The 19,492-nt window shown below is 39.3% G+C and overlaps 1 protein-coding gene across 3 annotated transcripts in view; it reads right to left on the bottom strand.

The window, feature by feature from the left end:
- Positions 1 to 901: 901 nt before the first annotated feature.
- Positions 902 to 19,492, bottom strand: part of HOATZ (HOATZ cilia and flagella associated protein) — a 28,306-nt gene continuing 9,715 nt past the window's right edge. For 2 of the 3 annotated variants that reach the window (XM_032595034.1, XM_030333545.2), the window contains exons 4-6: positions 4,336 to 4,395; positions 3,693 to 3,745; positions 902 to 1,382 (exon numbers count right to left, since the gene is read on the bottom strand). In XM_032595034.1, the coding sequence (XP_032450925.1) occupies positions 1,325 to 1,382; positions 3,693 to 3,745; positions 4,336 to 4,395 (171 nt within the window). In that variant the 3' untranslated portion in view covers positions 902 to 1,324. Of the gene's footprint in view, positions 1,383 to 3,692; positions 3,746 to 4,335; positions 4,396 to 15,012; positions 15,112 to 19,492 lie in introns of all 3 variants that reach the window. The other variant, XM_032595035.1, reaches the window with a different exon arrangement.

Genomic DNA, 19,492 nt, shown 5'->3' with positions numbered 1-19,492 from the left:
CACACACACACACACACACACATTGAGAAATATTATCGTCAAGCAAACCGATCTTGGCATTAGTGTGTTGAGAACATACTCTACCTCCAGGCAAGAGATTTCTCAGCGAGCATGGAATCACAACAAAGGGAGTTAGTTATATGATTTGAAAGTTTAGGCTTTGACAGCTTGCAATGTCCAACTTTACAAGAGATATATGTCTATCTGGCAGACAAATCTATCAATCACCCTGATGGGGTACCTTTTATTCTTGATAGTGCTGAGATGGGATTGCCGATTGGTCATTTTCTAAATTTCCCTTTTCTAGGCCTGACTACTCCTTGGTTCAAAACATTTTTCTCCAAAGAGTGTTGTGGCAGAAACAACTAGTTGTCCACCAGTATCCATTTGCCACTTCTTTTAGTGAGAGTCCTAAATATTAACGAGGCAGATGGTCCCCCACTTAAAGACCATTTCCCAGTCTCCCTTGCAGTTTGGCGTGTCCCTGTGATTGAGTTCTGACCAGTGGGTCAGCCACTCTTCTGTGGGTGCTGTTGGGTGGGAGTTGCCTCTGATGGGGGTCATGTCCATTAGTGGCAGGTGGGGGCCAAGAGCGAAGTGAATGGTGGTCCTTAATAGAGCAGGGAGCTTCGGCTGAGCACGGAGCACAGCGTTCAACCCTGAGTTAAGACTGCCAGTTAGGCAACACAGAAGGGACGAATCAAATACCTAACCCTCTCTTTTCCAGTATGTGCCTTTGAAAGTGAGGGAGGTTGGCAATGGGATTACGTGCATGTGTGTTAGATCTCTCAATGTTAAGCCAGCTATTTACAGAACTAGACATAATTAATTTCTGACTTCAGACATGTTCCAGAAACTGAGTAAACTAAATTTTTGAAAATGGATTTTATTTTTATTTATATGTATTTTTTACAGCAAGAAGACTTTAAGGTTTTCAGGAAGGCCCTTTCATCCCCATGTCCTTATGGTTTTTACTAATGGTCTCAGGTTGGGGCATGTGAAGCCCCTGTTTCTTGTTTATCTGATATTCATAATACAGAATCAAATCTGGCAGTTCCGGATATACCCTTCAGATGAGAACAAGATACATAGGAGTTAGAGAAGTGTAAGATGGGAGAGATGATCGTGTAATGCCAAACACAGTAGGAGCCACCAAGTAAAACAGACACAAGCTTTCAATAACTGGTAACATCCCTAGAAGCCTGCGCATTTAACTTTTATTTCTTTGTCTATCTTAACAAGGTGATCCTAATGATCCTGACTGAAGAGGTTGTTTCAAAAGTAAAGATCTACATGAGCCATCCTCTCCCATTTGTCCATCAAGTTAGTCCAAGGCTTTGACCTCCTGTTGGTCTTCCTTGTCTGACTCTGGTATCACTTTCCTGTGGGCAGTAACATGAATCAGTTTTAATACACAGAACTCTGTGGTTGTAAACACAATGTAGCATGGAAACAGCTTTTCAAAGTTTCCCCAGTAACTGTCTTGGATTCTGGGGATGCATTAGATTTTGCAACCAAGTATCAACGTGCAAGTGGGAGGAGGGGTCGTTATGCAGTGAGGTGGGATTTGAAGGGCTTGGGAGAAGACTGCCCACCCTAAATATATTTTGCTCACCTGAGAGTGACACTTCTGAGATTTCATCATTGATTATTGATTTCTTTGGATTACCCATTGCTTCTTCTAGTCAGACCTCTTTTGAGATGCAAATATTTCTGGGGTGGGCAATAAACATATTGATACTAAAACCTTAGCAGGAACACACTTTCTAGTTCTTTCTGACCGAAGAGGACCTAGATTATCATCAGATCTGTTGCAGGAGCATGGTGAAGGTGTATCTGTGTGTGCAGGGGGGGCAGGCTGGGCGGACACGAAAGGATGGAGGGAGGAGGAAGAGGGCAAATTTAAGTACTTTACGATTGTATCTAAAATATTTCAAAAATTTTAAAATGTTTACAATGTGCACTATAAAAGCATCACCTTCTAAATTAGCTAATACTGAACTACATGCTCTTTTTGAGCTAAAATTTTTTGTTACAAATAGTTTCTGAATTCCCACATGCAGCCAGCGTGTCAGGCACTTTGGGTGGCCCAGTTTCTCACTGAGCTTACAACGCAGTGGCAGACAAGCCCACAGTACGTGAAAAGTTAAATAATTTAGGAGTTAATGAGTTGAGTTGATTATAAAACACGGGTGCAAAGTAGCGTGTGGTTATTTGCCAAAAGAATGGTGCAGACAGTGACTGCAGAAGAAGCTCAGGAAAGGAAGATCCCTGTGAACAGAATGACATTTAAGGCTCCAGGGCTGAGGAGGGAAAATGGGTAAGCTCGTATACAAAAGGAGTTAGGCAGGCATGTAAAGCATTATCTGCTCAAGCCTGAAATGATGTTGTAGGTGAATCAACATGGGTGGTAGCAGGAATGTTCTGAGCATTCCTGTAAAAATATGCACAGAAACCTGAAGCGCCCAGACCGATGAGCCGATGCTAGTTAAGTACCAGTCTTCACCCATTATTCGAATCGGATAAATGAATCTTCCCCTTGGACTAGTTTTGCTTCACCCTTAGAAGCTTATTCAAATCATCTGGCTAAAAAGTAAGAAATTAAGTTGCTGAGTAGTATGTGGACAACAAAGCCAGGTGATTAAATGATCTTTTCATTTCTTTCAGACTTAAAAAAAAAAAAAAACTAGTTTGGACATATTTATTTTTATTTATTTATTTATTAAAAAATTTTTAAATGTTTTTATTTATTTTTGAGACAGAGCCATGAGCAGGGAAGGGGCAGAGAGAGAGGGAGACACAAAATCTGAAGCAGGCTCCAGACTCTGGGCTGTCAGCACAGAGCCTGACACGGGGCTCAAACTCATGGACTATGAAATCATGACCCGAGCTGAAGTTGGACACTTAACCGACTGAGCCACCCAGGCGCCCCTAGATATATTTATTTTTAAAAGAGAACTCCTTTGATAATATTAAAGGGAGTTAGCCTCAATACCAGTAGGATAAGAACCAAAATTCTATTACTCTCTGTTCTTCCTTGAATACAGTATGCAAATAAATATTTATAAAATTAATGTTGAGTTAGCCACATTAGTTTTCAGTCATAATAACAAAAAATGTAGAGTTTTTTTTTAAACAGGGCTTCTTTTTTTAAATAGGGTGTTTCCTTTAAACTCTTCCGGACCAGTGTCTCCTCCTGCTCTAACATGATTGCAGGGATAAGGCTATTAACCCCTCACCGTGAGGCTAAAGCCCCCACTACATGAACCTAGGTTTCGCATCCTTAGATGCGGCTTTGGTGGGATCGGAGCTGGTAATCGAAAAGACCCGCTGAGTTGTTAAAGATGACAGGGCTGGACGTGGGGAAGGGAGTGGGGAGCTGAGAGGGCGTTGTGGCAGGTGGGTACCGTAGCCCGGAATGAGAAAGGAGGGGAAGGGAATGTGTACAGAGATTCAGGCTTCATTTGTTGTCCTGTTTGCACCACTTCATGCTGGCATATCGCCCAGATACGCAAGTGGGCACACAGGCTTTAAAGTGGAGGGGGAGAAGGTTTATTCAAGGCCCCGTAAATACAGTGGGTGGGTTTTTAGAAGATTTGAGGGCAGGGGGCAAAGGGAGTATAAAAAAAGAAGTGCTTCTCTATGGGGGGAATCTAGAAAGGTAAGAATATTTTTGACAGAAGTAAACTTACTTTGCTTTGTGTCCTTTGGCCTTTGGCTTGTAAGGAAGGGAAACCAGCTCTTTCTGAAAACAAAAACAAAACAGAACTCAGAAAGGAAAATTTTTAATTCTTGCGCTGACTGAAATTTCCTTACTTGAAAAAAAAAAAAAATCTGAGGGAGAGTTACCATGGAGTTTACACAGACTGGCTTCTTAAATCTGGGGACTGTGGGGTTAGAAATGTTCCAGATTAAGAGAGGTAGGGTTCATTCACGAGAGCAGGTGTTTGTACATCCGTAAGTTTAGGGGGTGCTATTATTGTTTTCCTATTTTTATTATGTTTCTCTTCATTTAGCATTTGTTTTGGTATGATCCAAGCAAGACCGATCACTGGAAAACAAAGATCAGCACTGCGGGGGCCCATGGGAATATCCGATAGCCTTACAACGCGTGATGGCAGAGCCACTGACCACATCACTTTGCTTCTATGTCAGCAGACCTGCGTTCTCTGGAGACGGCAAAACTACCTGATGTCTATATCCTGCCCTCACTCCAGTAGATAGAAGGCTCTGGGCCATGAGTATCTACATATCTGGGGACAATCTATAAACCTCTGGGCATGTGCCGTAACTCGCCCCTCCAGATCAATGTATCTGAGAGCCTGTTGATCTCACCGAGATCCTTTCTTCTCTTTGTTTTCTTAAGAGTTGGAGAATCTCATCTCTCCTTTTAGCCTGTTTAAAGGAAAAAAAAAAAAGTGAGTGAGTCTTTGACTCAATAATAAAGGTTTTGTCTGTGAAGGGTAGATATCATTGCATTTGCCTTCCGGTGTTCTTTGGAAGAATTTAAAAGTATTTAATTTCCATGATAGATTTTTACTTTTCATGTGTAACACAGTTTATTCCAGAAGATGCTACTTTACAAAATAATATGATTTTCATACTAAATGGAAGGGTTTTTTTGTGTCCATCTAATAATCTAATAATAACCTTTATTAAGACTTTACTACACAAACTATGCTGAGAACTTCATGTACATTATGCCATTATTTTCTTATAATAACCCAGAAGTTCGTCACTACTGTTACCCCACTTGATAAAGGAGGTAACAAGGTTTAGTAAGGTTCAATAACTTACCCAAGCCACTAAATGGCAGATCTGGAGTCAGTCCCAGCTCTATTTGACAACAAAGCCCAAGCTATCGTCCACCCCACTAAATTGCCATCAAATGGTAGTAAGCCGCAAGATCAGCAAACTCAGACAGCGGGCCACAACCTAAGTCTGTAACAAGACAGCTCTCAGCAGTGCGCACATGGAATGGAACCTCATTCTCTCATCTCTCCTCTGCCTTAGATACTGAGACAAGGACACCCTCAGGTAACTTTTCCTATGTCTTAAAACACTAATTTAGTGCAGGCATGAAGATTTATCAACATATAGACTATATAAAAAGAGGCAAGTGTGGGTACAAAATTTCTTTCATAAAATCCAGTTATGTTCAGTTTTGGAGACAGCCAGGGAGAACATTGCATCTAGAGTATTTGAGAACGGAAGAAGAACCTGAAAATCAGACAAATAAAATTTGTAGCTTTGAGTGGCCAAATAAAATGAAAGCAGCTCTGTTCAGATCAAGGCTACAACCAGGAAATAACTGGGAACAGACACAGATTTGTCATAGCCAGGTAAAAACTCGGAAGTCACCCATCCATCCGAATTGACTGAACACTGCACTCTTTTCCTAGGGCTGGGGTAACAAAGCATCATTTACCAGCCGACTTAGAACAACAGATATTTATCGCCTCACAGCTCTGGAGGCTGTCTCGCAATTCTGTCAAAAATCAAGGGGCTGGTGGGGCCAAGCTCCCTCTGAGACGTGTAGGGGATCCCCCCGGCCTCTGCCCAGCCTCTGGTAGCTGCTGGCCATCTGTGGCGCTCCTTGCTTGCAGTTCTAGACCTCCAATCTCTGCCTTCATAGGCATGTTGCTTTCTTGCTGTGTATCTCTGTCTTCACGTCTTAGAAGGACACTTATAAGGCCCACTTTACTCCGGTAATAACTTACCTTAACTAATTTCATCTACAGCGACTCTATTTCCAAATAATTTCACATTCTGAAGAATACTGGGGGTTACGACTCGAACATATCTTTTTTTTCAGGGGAGACGCGCTTCCATCCGTGACGAGCACCTGTGATGTAACATCACTGTGCTAGGGGCTGAACGGCACAATTCCTGCTTGCAAGGTAATTGCAGACAATACTTTCAACTGTGCCATGAAGGCGTTTGTATAGGCTGCAATCAAGAGACCTGACAAGGGACCCTTAATTCAGACTCGGAGGTTGTGTGTCTCTAGGGGAGACTCAAAGATGTCCCAGAGGCGACAAGCTTGCTCCTCCAAGTGGTGGTCACCAGAAAGCAACAGACACAGGACGGGGATGAAAGCTTTTGAGGCGGAGGAAGCTGGGTGTGCCAAGCCCTGGAGGCTGCTGCGTCGCTAAGCAGTAGTTCTTCAGGACGAGTCTTCGGCCCGGCGCCACTGGCAGGCGAAGCTACGACCGCGGGGTGAGCTCCACAGAGACGCTGGAGGAAAGGAGCCCAGGGGGCAGGAGAAATCAGCAGCTGGGCCAGGTCCACCTGTGCCTTGGCTTTGCCTCGTTTTGCTCCCGTCATGTGAATCTTGCCTCTTATAAGCCCATGAAGTTTTTATTTGGGGACAGGATTTCTACCTTTCACTTGAATTTTAGGTCTCACATGACATCACGGTTATTGAAAGAAAACTAATTCAGGATACTTGCAAAAACGGAGCTGAATTTCATAACACCTGTCAAACTTGCTAGGGACTGGATAAAATAATGTCTGTAGATAAGGACCGGGGATGTTTTTAATGTAGGTGTTCTGTGTTGGTTTCTTCTCCAACTTTCCCATTACACGTGTGCTCGACGGGAATCAATGGCTCCCGTACTGTGATGACACAGCACTTTGTACCTTTATTAAGGTATGGATCTTACTTTCCTTGTTTTATCTCATAGTTGCTACCATGACTCTTTCAGGGTATTATCCTTCTCTTTAACCTTCTTTAGAGCCTAGCGGTGCCTTGCAGATGACATTCCATGAAGTTTTGTTAGGCTGAATTGATTGAGTCACAACATGTGAATGAAACTATTGCTCTAATACACAATTATTGGCCTAAGGGGGATATTTTTAAAAAAAAAAGAAGAGGAAGAAAAAGAAAAACGTTTTAGAAAGTGAAATTAAACAACGGATAGTTCTGAAGATTCTTTATGGACAAAACTACATGATTATTTTGTGTGTAACTATGGGGTAGCCATAGGCAAGTTGTATTGACATAATGCTTCTCACGTACAGACACATATTTAGTTACAAGATCTAAAATGATAGTAAAATTGAAAATTCACCTGTCTTAAAAAGAGAGATGCGTTTATTCTATGACCAGTCCAGACCAAGTACATATTCGTGGTAGGAGAGTCACTGGCTCTGGAGTTTGGCCAGCACTGAGGCACCAGCACCATGGTGTAGACTGTGCTCTCATGGCATGTGTAACATCACCCAGGGCTTTAATTATAGAATTTTTTTTTTTTTAAGTGAGGGATGGAGCAAGTTGGCTGGGCTGGTCAGCTGGGCACCTGCTAGGGGGCCCCTACCTCACTCATATGGTGGCTCCCAGCACCCCCTTCCTTGAATCCCTGCTCACCACATCCCCTGGCCCTGCCTTTCTTGGTAAAAAAAAAAAAAATAACTCAAATAGATTTTATGTTAAAAAAGAAATTGATTTGTCCTTTTATTTCAGGTCCTTTTTTTACTATAATGGATTTTAGTGACTGATCAGTTTTATAATATAATGCACCAGAAACAAAGCTTTCAGATATGATTTGATTTCTGCTTTCTGGATGTGCTTCCTGGGAATGAATAAGAAAAAACTACCGCAGGCAACCGTGTCATCAGAACAAAAACAGTGCCAACTATTCTAATAAATCTCTGCCTTGATAATTAAACAAATTCAGCGGTAAGAGAAAATCTCTACAATTTAACCTACTGGTAGGGATAAATAATTTACTTGTTAATTTCATAACAACAAAAGACTAATCATTTCTACGCACAGTGTTCTGGTTGTATTCATTAATGGGATAAGAAATTTTAGCCATATGATTTATTAGTTCTTCAAATAATAATATAGGGAGATCAGAATTTAAATTTAAATATTTTTTTTAATTTTTTTTAACGTTTATTTATTTTTGAGACAGAGAGAGACACAGCATGAACGGGGGAGGGTCAGAGAGAGGGAGACACAGAATTGGAAACAGGCTCCAGGCTCTGAGCTGTCAGCACACAGCCCGACGCGGGGCTCGAACTCACGGACCGCGAGATCATGACCTGAGCCGAAGTCGGCCGCTTAACCGACTGAGCCACCCAGGCGCCCCTAAATTTAAATATTTTAACATAGTATTTTCTTCTATATTTATACATTTAATTTATATACTATTCTTAAAAAAATAAATTATGGACTAAAACTTGGTTCCAGGAAACTAGGATAGTTAATATCTCATAGATGGTTAATACATTTTGGTGTCACTTCAAGAATTATCTCATAGATGGTTAATACATTTTGGTGTCACTTCAAGAATTAAAGGGCTTAGTTTTCTCTTTTTGACTTTTCAGAGCCAAACAACATGGGCGGCTCCACAGACTATGGAGTCAAACACTTGGGTTGGAATCTCAGTTCTGCTGTATGATTAATGGCATGTAGTACCTTCAATAGCCCTCCCTGTTCCTCCTTTCTTCCCTCTGACAGTAATCACTAACCCACAGGTTAGAGGTTTGTGATCCTGGGCAAAACCAAGAGCCACTTTCTGAGTCTTGGATTTCTCATTTCCAAGCAAGGTTGTTGTGAAAACTGGAGATCATACAAATTGCTTTACCGAATGCATGGCATATGGTAAACATTTAATAAGCGGTAGTCATTATTATCGTTATTATTACTCTTATTAGAGAAAAATTTTCTTCCAATGCTTTCAAAATGTGGAAAAGTGGGAAAAGGAGGATGGATTGCCCATCCTGTGTAGACAGGAGGATACTGATGATTCCATCTCTGGCCTATGGGTGAGCTGCTGGATAGAGTTGGATGGAAGAAAGGGAAGATGAGGAGGGTTAGTGAAGAGATTATTTGCCCTTAATTATGCAGTGCAAATTCCTCTGCCCACAAAACTTCCAGTGCATTATAAACTTTCTCCCTAGTTAATCTTCAGTTATACAAGAAACTCTTAATAAATACTAGTCTTTGAAAGAAAGGTCCTTTCTTCTCAAGACCTGGTTCTCATATGAAAAATCCATTTCTTCTTTGGATTATGATTGAAGTTTTTTGACTGAAACATTCATCAGAAATAGCATACGTGTGTAATTCTCTGATTACTTATCTACATTACCAAAAGAATATAGATGACCACAGCATAAGCTGAACTACTGAATTTAATCTTAAGATGATCTTAGAAGAGTACTGAATTGATTTTAAAACCAATTCTTTGCCTAGTTGCTGGCAACCATCCCAATACTTAGAGAATCTCAAAACTCTTGGAACCAGTAGGGTATAGTAGTTAAGCACCTTGGTTCCATTGACAGATAGACCTGGGTTCCAACTGCCTTTGCTAGATTTTAGCTGTGTGACTTTGAAAAAGTCACATGTTTCAGCCTAAGCTTCTTCATCTATAAAATAGGGGTAATTGTGCTAATTCTCGGAGTTGTTCTGAGGATTACATAAGGAGGTGAATAAAGGATTTACAGCATATGTGCTTTTTTTTAGTTCCCAAAGTATTATATTATACAATGATTTTCCTTTCCTCCTGAAAGGAAAAAAAAAACATGAAGAAAATAGACTAAAAAATACTGGAGTAAATATATTAATTTACATGGAAATTTAAATTTTTTTACAAATTCTTTCCATTGAATATAAATGCAATATATACTCATGGTCCAAACATCAGAAAATGAAAAAAAGTACATAAAAAATAATATTTGAACATATCCATTGCTGGATCTAAAATCTTAATATAAGTTTAGAATTTTAAAACATGTAGAAAGTTTCATGAGAACCTTAAAGGAGCTCCAAAATAAGCAATCTAAGGATTTAAAAAATTATGCATCAAAGGGAGAAAGGCAGTCAGAGCAGCATTGGGGTAACTTAATGACCACAGTAGATAAAGCATGCTCAGCAATGGCACGAAGGTAACAGTCCAAGTAAAAATAAATGGAGACATGGAAATAGGAATGAGCTGAAAGATGCTTAAAGATGATGATAAGCCTGTCTTTCCTGGGGCAAGATGCATGTTTTGGGGGAAGAGGAGTATAAAGCGTAGGATAGTTGAATGGCATCATATTGAGGAACTTGACATAAAGACAGCTCTGGTTAAGCTTGGTTTAGTAGAAAATGGGAACTATGTTTCTGACCACAATATAATTTAGAAAATAAAAAGAGGTATCTTAAGAATATTTCAAACATTTGGAAATTAAAAAGTATACTTCTAGATGTGACACACACACACACACACACACACACACACACTGGAATATTAGTGATCAAAAAGAATGAAATCTTGCCATTCGCAACAACATGGATGGAACTACAGTATATTATGCTAAGCGAAATAAGTGAGTCAGAGAAAGACGCAGATCATATGATTTCACTCATATGTGGAATTTAAGAAACAAAACAGATGAACATAGGGGAAAGGAAGGAAAAATAAAATAAAAACAGTTTTGTATGTTTTTTTTTTTTTTTTTAGTTTATTTGAGACAGAGAGAGAAAGAGAGGCCGAGAAAGAGGGAGAGAGAGAATCCTAAGCAGGCTGTGCACTGTCAGTGCAGAGCCCAACATGGGGTTCAAACCCACGAACTGTGAGATCATGACCTGTGCTGAGACCAAGAGTAGGACACTTAACCTACCAAGCCACCCAGGTGCCCCGCAAACCATAAGAGACTCTTAAATACAGAGAACAAACTGAGGGTAGCTGGAGAGGAGGCGGGTGGGGGGATGGGCTAAAGGGAGGATGGGCATTGAGGAGGCCACTTGTTGGGATGAGCACTCAGTGTTGTATGTATGTGATGAATCACTGGGTTCTCCTCCTGAAACCAATATTACACTGTATGTTAACTAACTTGAATTTAAATAAATAATTTTTTTAAAAAAGCATATTTCTAAATAATTCTTGGGACAAATTAGAAATCAAAATAGAAATTTAGAAATACTTAAAATGGAATAATAATGAAAATACTATCCAGCTTGTGAGGTGAAGCAAAAATAGTATTTTGAGGGATATTTATAGTTGTGCTTATGTTAGAAAAGACATAAAATGGACAATTAAGAAACAAACTGAAAAGAGAAGGAAGGTAGAAAGAAAATAAGAACAAACCCAAAATTGAAGGAAGAAGTGACACAAATCAATAGTAAGGTAGAAGCCAAAAATATGATGGAGAATAGTAAAGCCAAATGTTGGTTTTTGGAAAAAGACTATTAAAATAGATAATCTTTTGGAAAAACCATTGAGAAAAATATACAAATGATTACAAATGAAAAGAAGCAATAACTAGAGCTATAGCAGAGATTAAAAAGATGACTAAAGGGGAGCCTGGGTGGCTCAGTCAATTGAGCATCCAACTTCAGCTCAGGTCATGATCTCACAGCTCGTGAGTTCGAGCCCCACGTCGGTCTCTGTGCTGACAGCTCAGAGCCTGGAGCCTGCTTCGGATTCTGTGTCTCCCCCACTCTCTGCCCCTCCCCTGCTCCCACTCTGTCTCTCTTGCTCTCAAAAATAAATAAGCATAAACAAATTTTTAAAAATGACGAAAAAACACTATGAATCCTTTACACCAAGAAATTTGCAAATGTAGACGAAATGGACAATTTCCTAGGGGAAAAAAAAAAACTTAGCAAACAGATCCAAGACATAACAAACCGTCTCATCCATCTAAAACCCAAAAACAAAATTAACAAGCAAACCAAACCTATACTACTCACTCAGTTTAGGGTCATATTTGTAATTTAAATTTTAATGGTGACTGTAACGTTGGTCACCATTTAGCTCATCAGTCGGGTTTGCCTTGGCTTGAGTTGGGTCTAATTGTCGTTGCTATTTACCACCTCTAATAGCGTGTTGGCTTCACTTAGTTAGCTTCTATACTAGAGTCTTTTTCTAGGTTTCCAAGAACTATTGCAAAGGGTCTGTATAGCTGAAAATATTCCTGTCCCAGTGGATTTTTGATAGGGTTCTGGTCGAGAACCACTGATCCAGACCTTCACCATGATGTTCACCTCTTAATCTATACTTGCATAGAGAGGCAGTATTTACCTGCAAGGGTTAACTAACTTTGGCCACACGTTTTTGGTGAACTTTCCATAGTTGATATTTCCAAATTTATTTTCAGTGACAATTTTTTTTTCAGGTGGTACATAAAATAGGATTATGGGGAAACATTATGAGAGTCTCCTTAACAGTATGGGCAAGCCAATCTTGATTGTGTCTTTTAATCGGGACATGGGTACCTGGGGGACGGCGCCTTTCGTCATCTACTCATCATGTCTGGATGACAATCTACATCATTTGATAATCTATATCATCACCCTTTTACCCTGTTAGTCAAAGCATCTCATTTATTTATTTTTTTTTAATTTTTTTTTTCAACGTTTATTTATTTTTGGGACAGAGAGAGACAGAGCATGAACGGGGGTGGGGCAGAGAGAGAGGGAGACACAGAATCGGAAACAGGCTCCAGGCTCTGAGCCATCAGCCCAGAGCCTGACGCGGGGCTCAAACTCCCGGACCACGAGATCGTGACCTGGCTGAAGTCGGACGCTTAACCGACTGCGCCACCCAGGCGCCCCCAAAGCATCTCATTTAATCCTAAAGCTTGGTTTATACCTGGCTGTACTCTAACCTTTCAATTATGGGTTAAAAGAAAATAGAAAGGGAGAGCAGAGAAGATAAAACAGACTTTCACTGAGTCACTGCTGGATGACAGGCCTTGTGCAAGGGATTACTCATTAAACCCTCATAACACAGTGAAATGGGTATTATTATTATTATTAATGCTTTACAGCTAGAAAGAACTCAACCACATAAAAATTAACCACTTTTCTTGGGGTCACGTAACTAACTAGTAACTGGCAGGACCAAGGATTCAAGCTCATTCCCAACACTGTTTGTTTGACTCCATATCCTCTGCTTCTTTTGCTACAGTACTTCGAACACATCCTGGAGATTTTGGAACACTTACACACACACACACACACACACACACACACCGTGACAGATGATTTCTTCATTCAGTCTTCATTTTGAAAATGAAGAATTAATTCAGATTAACCATGGTGAATAAGACAAATGTAGTCTGCTCTCAGAAAAACTTTGTATTCTAGTAGAAAATGGGAACACACAGAGTGGGGAGCTAACCCAGCTTCAGGTCAGCTTTGATCAAAGTTATTTATTTTATGCTACCATGTAGCCCTTTGCAAAAAGTGGTTGAAGGGCAACGAATAGTTGAATTACAGTAGTACTTTTAAACTGATGAGCTAAGATCCTATTTAATATAAATACATTTTTATAACATATTATAAAAATAATATAAATTCATGATAGGATTTTTGATTAAAAGTTAACTATTAAATGGGAATCACACTCCAAATTTATAATATTCAGCCAAGGCTCTATAGTTTAACACAAGTTAAGGACATTAGCTGATCTTTTTTCTTGAGACTCCTAAATTTAACTTTTAATTCTATGCCTATGATTGGGAGTCCAACAGGAGCACTAGGGAATTCTAGTTCTTGTTCTACAGATGCAATCCTCAGTAGGTTCCGTGTCTCTTCCACGTGCCATGCCAACTTGAGGAAGGTGCAAATTACCAGTGGCTTTAGGTACAACTAGGTATGGGTAAAAAGTCTCACATCTCGGCTTGATTCCAAAAGGCAGTATGTAACTGCTAGCATGTTGATTTTGATAACAGAATGCTTCAACTATGAATTTACTCTATAAATTTACTACCATCCCCTGTGCCTATGAATTGAACTCTGCTCTGTAGATTCTATAATTTCTGTATAGTAAATTTATACCTGCTATGTAGTAAGATACTGAACTGTTGGACCTCAAATGATCTACTATGTACTTTCAAAGACAGCGTGAATAATCAAGGAAAAGGCTTTCTCCAGTCTGAATTTTAGGAGGCAAACCCACCAGCAGTAATCCACGAGAGTGGATGGAGGATGTCAGAGGGCTATTAACTGGAGGAAGAACGCTGACTGGCAGGAAAAAGATGCATATCTAAGCACCTTTCCATACCTCCTGGAAATTGCTTGATCCTGGCTCAGTTCCAAGCTCTGACATATATAATTTTCATTTAAAAAATGACAGCTTACTAAAATGAGAAAAACATATCAGTCATTACATAAGAGACAGTCAATACACAGTTTTTCTTAAATGTAGATTCCAATAAAATATTAACTTATCTATTGTGAAGAATAAAAAGAAATCTATTTTCTTGGTTCTGTTACACATATTTTAATGGAAATCGGTACTAATTATCTGCAGAGCATAGCTCTTGTTTTAAAACATTCACGCAAAACAAACGCACAAAAGTCCAAGTGATTTTTAAAACTGCTTAATGTGGCTTTCAAAGGCACTTATTTTTTTAAAAAAGCAATAAGTGAGATTTGAATTTTAATGTTGGGGAAAATAGGAGCACAAAATGAGCATTGCATTTTAAAACTCACTAGAGCATAGATGTATTAAGGGTACTTCTACACGTGATTGAATTATAGACTATTGATGGCTCAGTCTGCAATAATTATTAAGGCTTGTCTTCAGCAAACAAGTAACTACTGAGTCTCTCAGGTTTTCATCATATTGATGCGTATAGATAAGGTGAGTGTGTTCATAGCGCTGGCCTCCCTTTCAGGAGTGTCTTTCCTGTCCTGCCCATTAGGCTGCAAGAAGGAGGGGGTGGGGGACTCCCTACTGGATGGCTCTCCAATCTCATCCCCGGCCCTTAACTTCCCTGAGTTTCGGGCCTGGCAACTCCACCTGCTTCTCTCAAAGGCACCCCACACTTGTACAGTCTAAGCTGAATTCTCAACCCCTCCCCACTCCAACAAAACAGCAACGCAACACCTGAACTTCATCTATCCAATGCTCCTTGTTTCAGAGAACGGCACCTTTTGTGCAATCCAGAGAACTCGGAGTTATCTTCGATAACTTGTTCAGTCTCACATTTCCTACCCAGTATAGGACTTAAGTCTTGGTTATTTTGCTTCCTAAATCTCTCCCAAACCTACTTTTCCTAATCCAAGCTTACCATCACCTCCCAGCAGGATGATAGCAATGGCTTCCACTCTGGTTCGTCCACTTCCGCTCTGGCCACTTCCAATCCATTCTCAGTTCTGTCATATGTATTCTAATGGAAACCATTCTCTGTATTATAGTCAGTCTCCTGACTTTTCCAAACAAATCCGATATTATCATCCCCCCCCCGATGTAAAACCCTTCAGTGGCTTCTTATTGTTCTTACGGTGGCCTAAGCTTTGCATTGCTGGCCATTCAGCTTCTGAAATGCCCTATGCCTTTCGAAGCACGGGGTCTTTGCAAAGCTGCTTCTGCTGTCTGCAATGCTCTCCCCCAAAGCTCCCAACACCCCTGCTTCTGGCCTAATGAATGCCCACTCTTCCTTCAAATCTCCGGTCAGTCTTTGCAGAAATCCTTCCTGTTCCCTTGATTGGGTCAACTCTGCCCTATTCAGTGTCAGCCCAACACCACGTAGAACTCTTTCACAAATATCTCTCTCCCTGATTAGACTGCAACTTTCATATAAGGATAGAATTTGTATCTTTACAACATGTTGGTGACTCCACCACTGGACTCCAGTGCCCAGCACAGTGCCAGGAACACAGAGGCACTCAAAAAAGATTTGTTGAGTGAATCTTGCCCAGTTCTTCCAAAACATATTCTCCTAAGTTTTGTCCTCATGATTCATTATACTGTATGGCTTTGCTTGCCTCTTCTTGCCTGAGCTTGGCCTTGCCTCTTCAGCTATGACTGTTGACTTGCTTACATCTTTTTTTAAGGCTACCAAGTTTTCGGCGGCTTTGGGCGAACATTACGTAAAGTTCAGCTTGGCCCCATCTGACTTACATTTCAGTATAGAGCCTCACCTGTATGGGGTGGGCCCTACACAATGTTGAATTCAACCTTGCGTTACAGGCGAGTGTCTGTACCCATACCAACATTTACATTATGTCTGCTGGAAGCATTATGGTCATAAACTCCAGAGAATGCAAAGATAATACATAAAACATGATAAGCATCATTAAAAACTATCTTTTTTCTTTCTGTTTTTAGTTATTCAGTGCTCTAAAAATGTATCCTTTATAATAAAAGTTTCAAGACTTAGATATACTGTCCTAAATAACAGCTAAGTTTTCTCTAATAAGTTACTGAATTAAGGTAACTATGAAAATATGTCTTTTTTCCTCAAAAAGTTATTTAAGTGTTTATCTCTATAATAGAACAACTGTGTGTAGGTTGATTTTTTTAAATGTTTTTTTTTATTTTGAGAGAAAGGTGGGGGGAGGGGAGGAGCAGAGAGAGAGAGAGAGAGAGGGAGAGAGAGAGAATCCTAAGCAGGCTCCACATTGCCAGTGCAGAGCCCAACGTGGGGTTCAATCTAACAAACCATGAGATCATGACCTGAGTGGAAATCAAGAGTCAGACACTTAACAAACTGAGCCACCCAGGCACCCCTGTAAGTTGATTTCTGAACATTTTTTGACTTGGCTAAAAGAAATTACCATTGGTTAGGGCACCTGGGTGGCTCAGCGGTTGAGTGTCAAACTCGGTTTCAGCTCAGGTTCTTGATCTCACGGTTTGTGGGATCAAACCCCAAGTCAGGCTCCACATGTCAATGTGGGATTCTGCTTGGGATTCTCCCTCCATCTCTCTTTGCCCCTTCCCTGCTCTCACGCAGTGCACACACATGCTAATAAATAAACTTAGAAAAATGCCATATGTCAATTTGTTTATCTTGTATACTGATTGCTTTAAAGTAGTTTTCTGGGTATGGCAGCGGGGAATAACACAAATGTTTGACGTTGTGATTGTTGGGGAGAAGGGTTTATGCTTCTAGGACTCTGCTTTCTTGTTTATAGCCAAGGCTTTCTCTTGTATCAGAGTTCTAGTACATGGAATATTGTCTTCTCTGTTCAATTTCTTTCTTGTTTCCTTGTCTAGTACCCCAGATACTCCAGGACAGTGGTCCTGCCTTATTTTCTACTCTTGATCTCGTATTCTAATTCCATTTCCATCTGTTGCCTTTTCCTGGTATCACTTCCTTTGGAAAACATACAATGCTCATCTACTGTGACTTTGTCCTATCAACTGTATTTCCACTATTGCCTTGTCAATTATTTTAAAACCTACATAATCCCATTGTGTTTCATCCTACACTCAATAGTTTCATTTAGTCATGTTTCACAAGCAGATAATTAGTATGGGTTCTTGACCAGGTGTATCTTAGGGGTTAAAATGTTTTTATTCTGTTCCTAAGGTGAATGTATATAGAAGACAAAGTACGTAAATCTTAGGGAAGAAAGAAGAAAAGATTTGGGACATGTCCCTGTTGAACTCTGGGGCTGTGTCTGTATCAGGCAATGAATTCGTGTAAATGATTGCAAATCTCGTCTATCTGATCCCTTTTCCTCCAAGTATGTTTTCACGGACTGTAGAAGTTGCAAAGAAGATTAACAGGGGAACCTCATCTGTCAGCTGAAAATGTTTCCCAAGTCTGAATAATGTTTGAAAACAAAGTGTTTCTATAGATGATATAAAAGAGTAATTCATACATATTTATGTAATCTTTTCATTATCATTTGCTACCAAAATATTTGCTTGTTACTGTGAATGCACAGTCTATTTTTATGATTCTTTCACTTGAATTCTTTGACAAATTAGGAACAACAGGAATTTAAATGACTAAGTATCTTTTGTTGGTGAAGGAGAAACCTACCATTTCCTAAGGTTCTATGGAGGAAAAGGAACTTCGTTAATATTACATTAGAGCAGGATAGCAAAACTAAAAAAGTGCTCAATAACACTGTTACTGAGAAAATTTAGGTTTGTCTGGGTAGCCAATTCTGATCAATTTGACAGCAAAGAGGATTTTTTTTTTTATGTGAGCATCATGGTAAGGACACTGAGAAAATTTCCTACATCTTTGGTTTGGATCTATGAAACTGATAAGTATCCCTTTTATTACTTTGAAGTATAGGATAGTATATAGGATATATATACAGGATATAGGATAATGGAGAATGCCGTTAAGGTTATCCACTTTCATGCTGTTTCATAATTCAGTGAATAAAAGTATTGTGAAGCTTCTTAGATTCTTCTCCTAAGAATGTTCTCATGGCATGATTTGCTTCCGGTTCATGGAAATGCCATATATATGCAAGCTCACTTTTGAGGAAGACTTACACTATGGTCAGTCTTGGCTGCATAGGTTATGTGAGAGGATGGACTAAAACCCCATTCCCTATAAAGAGTATATCTGGGATGTTGTTCTGTAGATGAATAATTTCCTTGTAGAAATCTTCAGTTTATACATACTCATGTGAGAACTCTGATTTCAGATGGACATTTCCAATAAGTCATCTATTTATATGACTTAAAATACTGTTCTGATCTCTTCTTCCTTCTCCCAGCAAATGAATTATTTATAATTCTTTTCATAAAGAGATAATCAGCTAAAGAGCTTTCTTAAAGGTGGCAAAACTAAAAAGCAAATTAGTTTTATGACTTCAAAAATTAGCTGACTATTCATTTATTATAATGTTTGCAGACTACTTTAGAACTCTCAGAGGAAGAATAATGGTCCAGTATAGTGCTATAAGGTTTCCTTTATGGACAGAGTAAGACATTTAATCTTGACAGACTCAACTGTTTTTGATTTTCTGCCATGTACATCCATCAAAGAAACAGTAGTTGTGATTAATAGCATTTTGACCACTAACCAAAAGCATTTATAATGTATACCTGGAGAATATTCCAAAATGGAGGATAACGTTACAGTTTTTAAAAAGTTCAACAACCAAAAAATCAATATCAGTCGGGAGAAAAAGCTTTTATAAAGGTACCTTTAAGATATATGGAAATGAAATTTTTAGATTTTTCATTAATTTTAAGGAACAGCAGAAGAAAAAACCTTTCAGAGAATTGATGGGAAATACTTTCCCCCTATTTTAACATGAAAATCACACTAGGTATTTACTTATCAATGTATATGTTCAAGATATGTAGAAGATTCTCTGAAATTAAACAGATCATTGTAAAATTTTTATTAGCTAAAAAGAACCACCCACTGCCACTTTTTTTTTCTGTCATCGAGCTAAAATTTCTAGAATGGTGATGGCAGCAACACGAATGGGGCACAATAGACTTAGAAAAACGGTAGAATCCAAAAACTGACTCTATGTTTTCATAATTACACGGAGTCACATTCTCTCCCACCACATAGAGACCCATGAGATAAAAGCAAAACTGAGAATAGAAGTGATGTGCTAACATACTCCTAAAGCCAACTTGCAAACAGATTAGCTTTGGGGAGCATTCTTGCAAAAATTATCAGCCTAGAAAAATTTGCCAGATGGATATACGTGGCAAAGGCTAAACAAACTGGAAACATCATTGTATAGACCATATGTTCACTCATTAATTCATTCACTTATGCATTTATTTATTCAATCAACAAATATGTATTGTGTTTCAATAACCAGAAAGGCATCGGG

Source organism: Lynx canadensis, chromosome D1 (genome assembly GCF_007474595.2).
Source record: "Lynx canadensis isolate LIC74 chromosome D1, mLynCan4.pri.v2, whole genome shotgun sequence".
Taxonomy (NCBI): domain Eukaryota; kingdom Metazoa; phylum Chordata; class Mammalia; order Carnivora; family Felidae; genus Lynx; species Lynx canadensis.
Note: the sequence above shows the minus strand (reverse complement) of the source record. Positions and strands in the feature narration are given on the sequence as shown.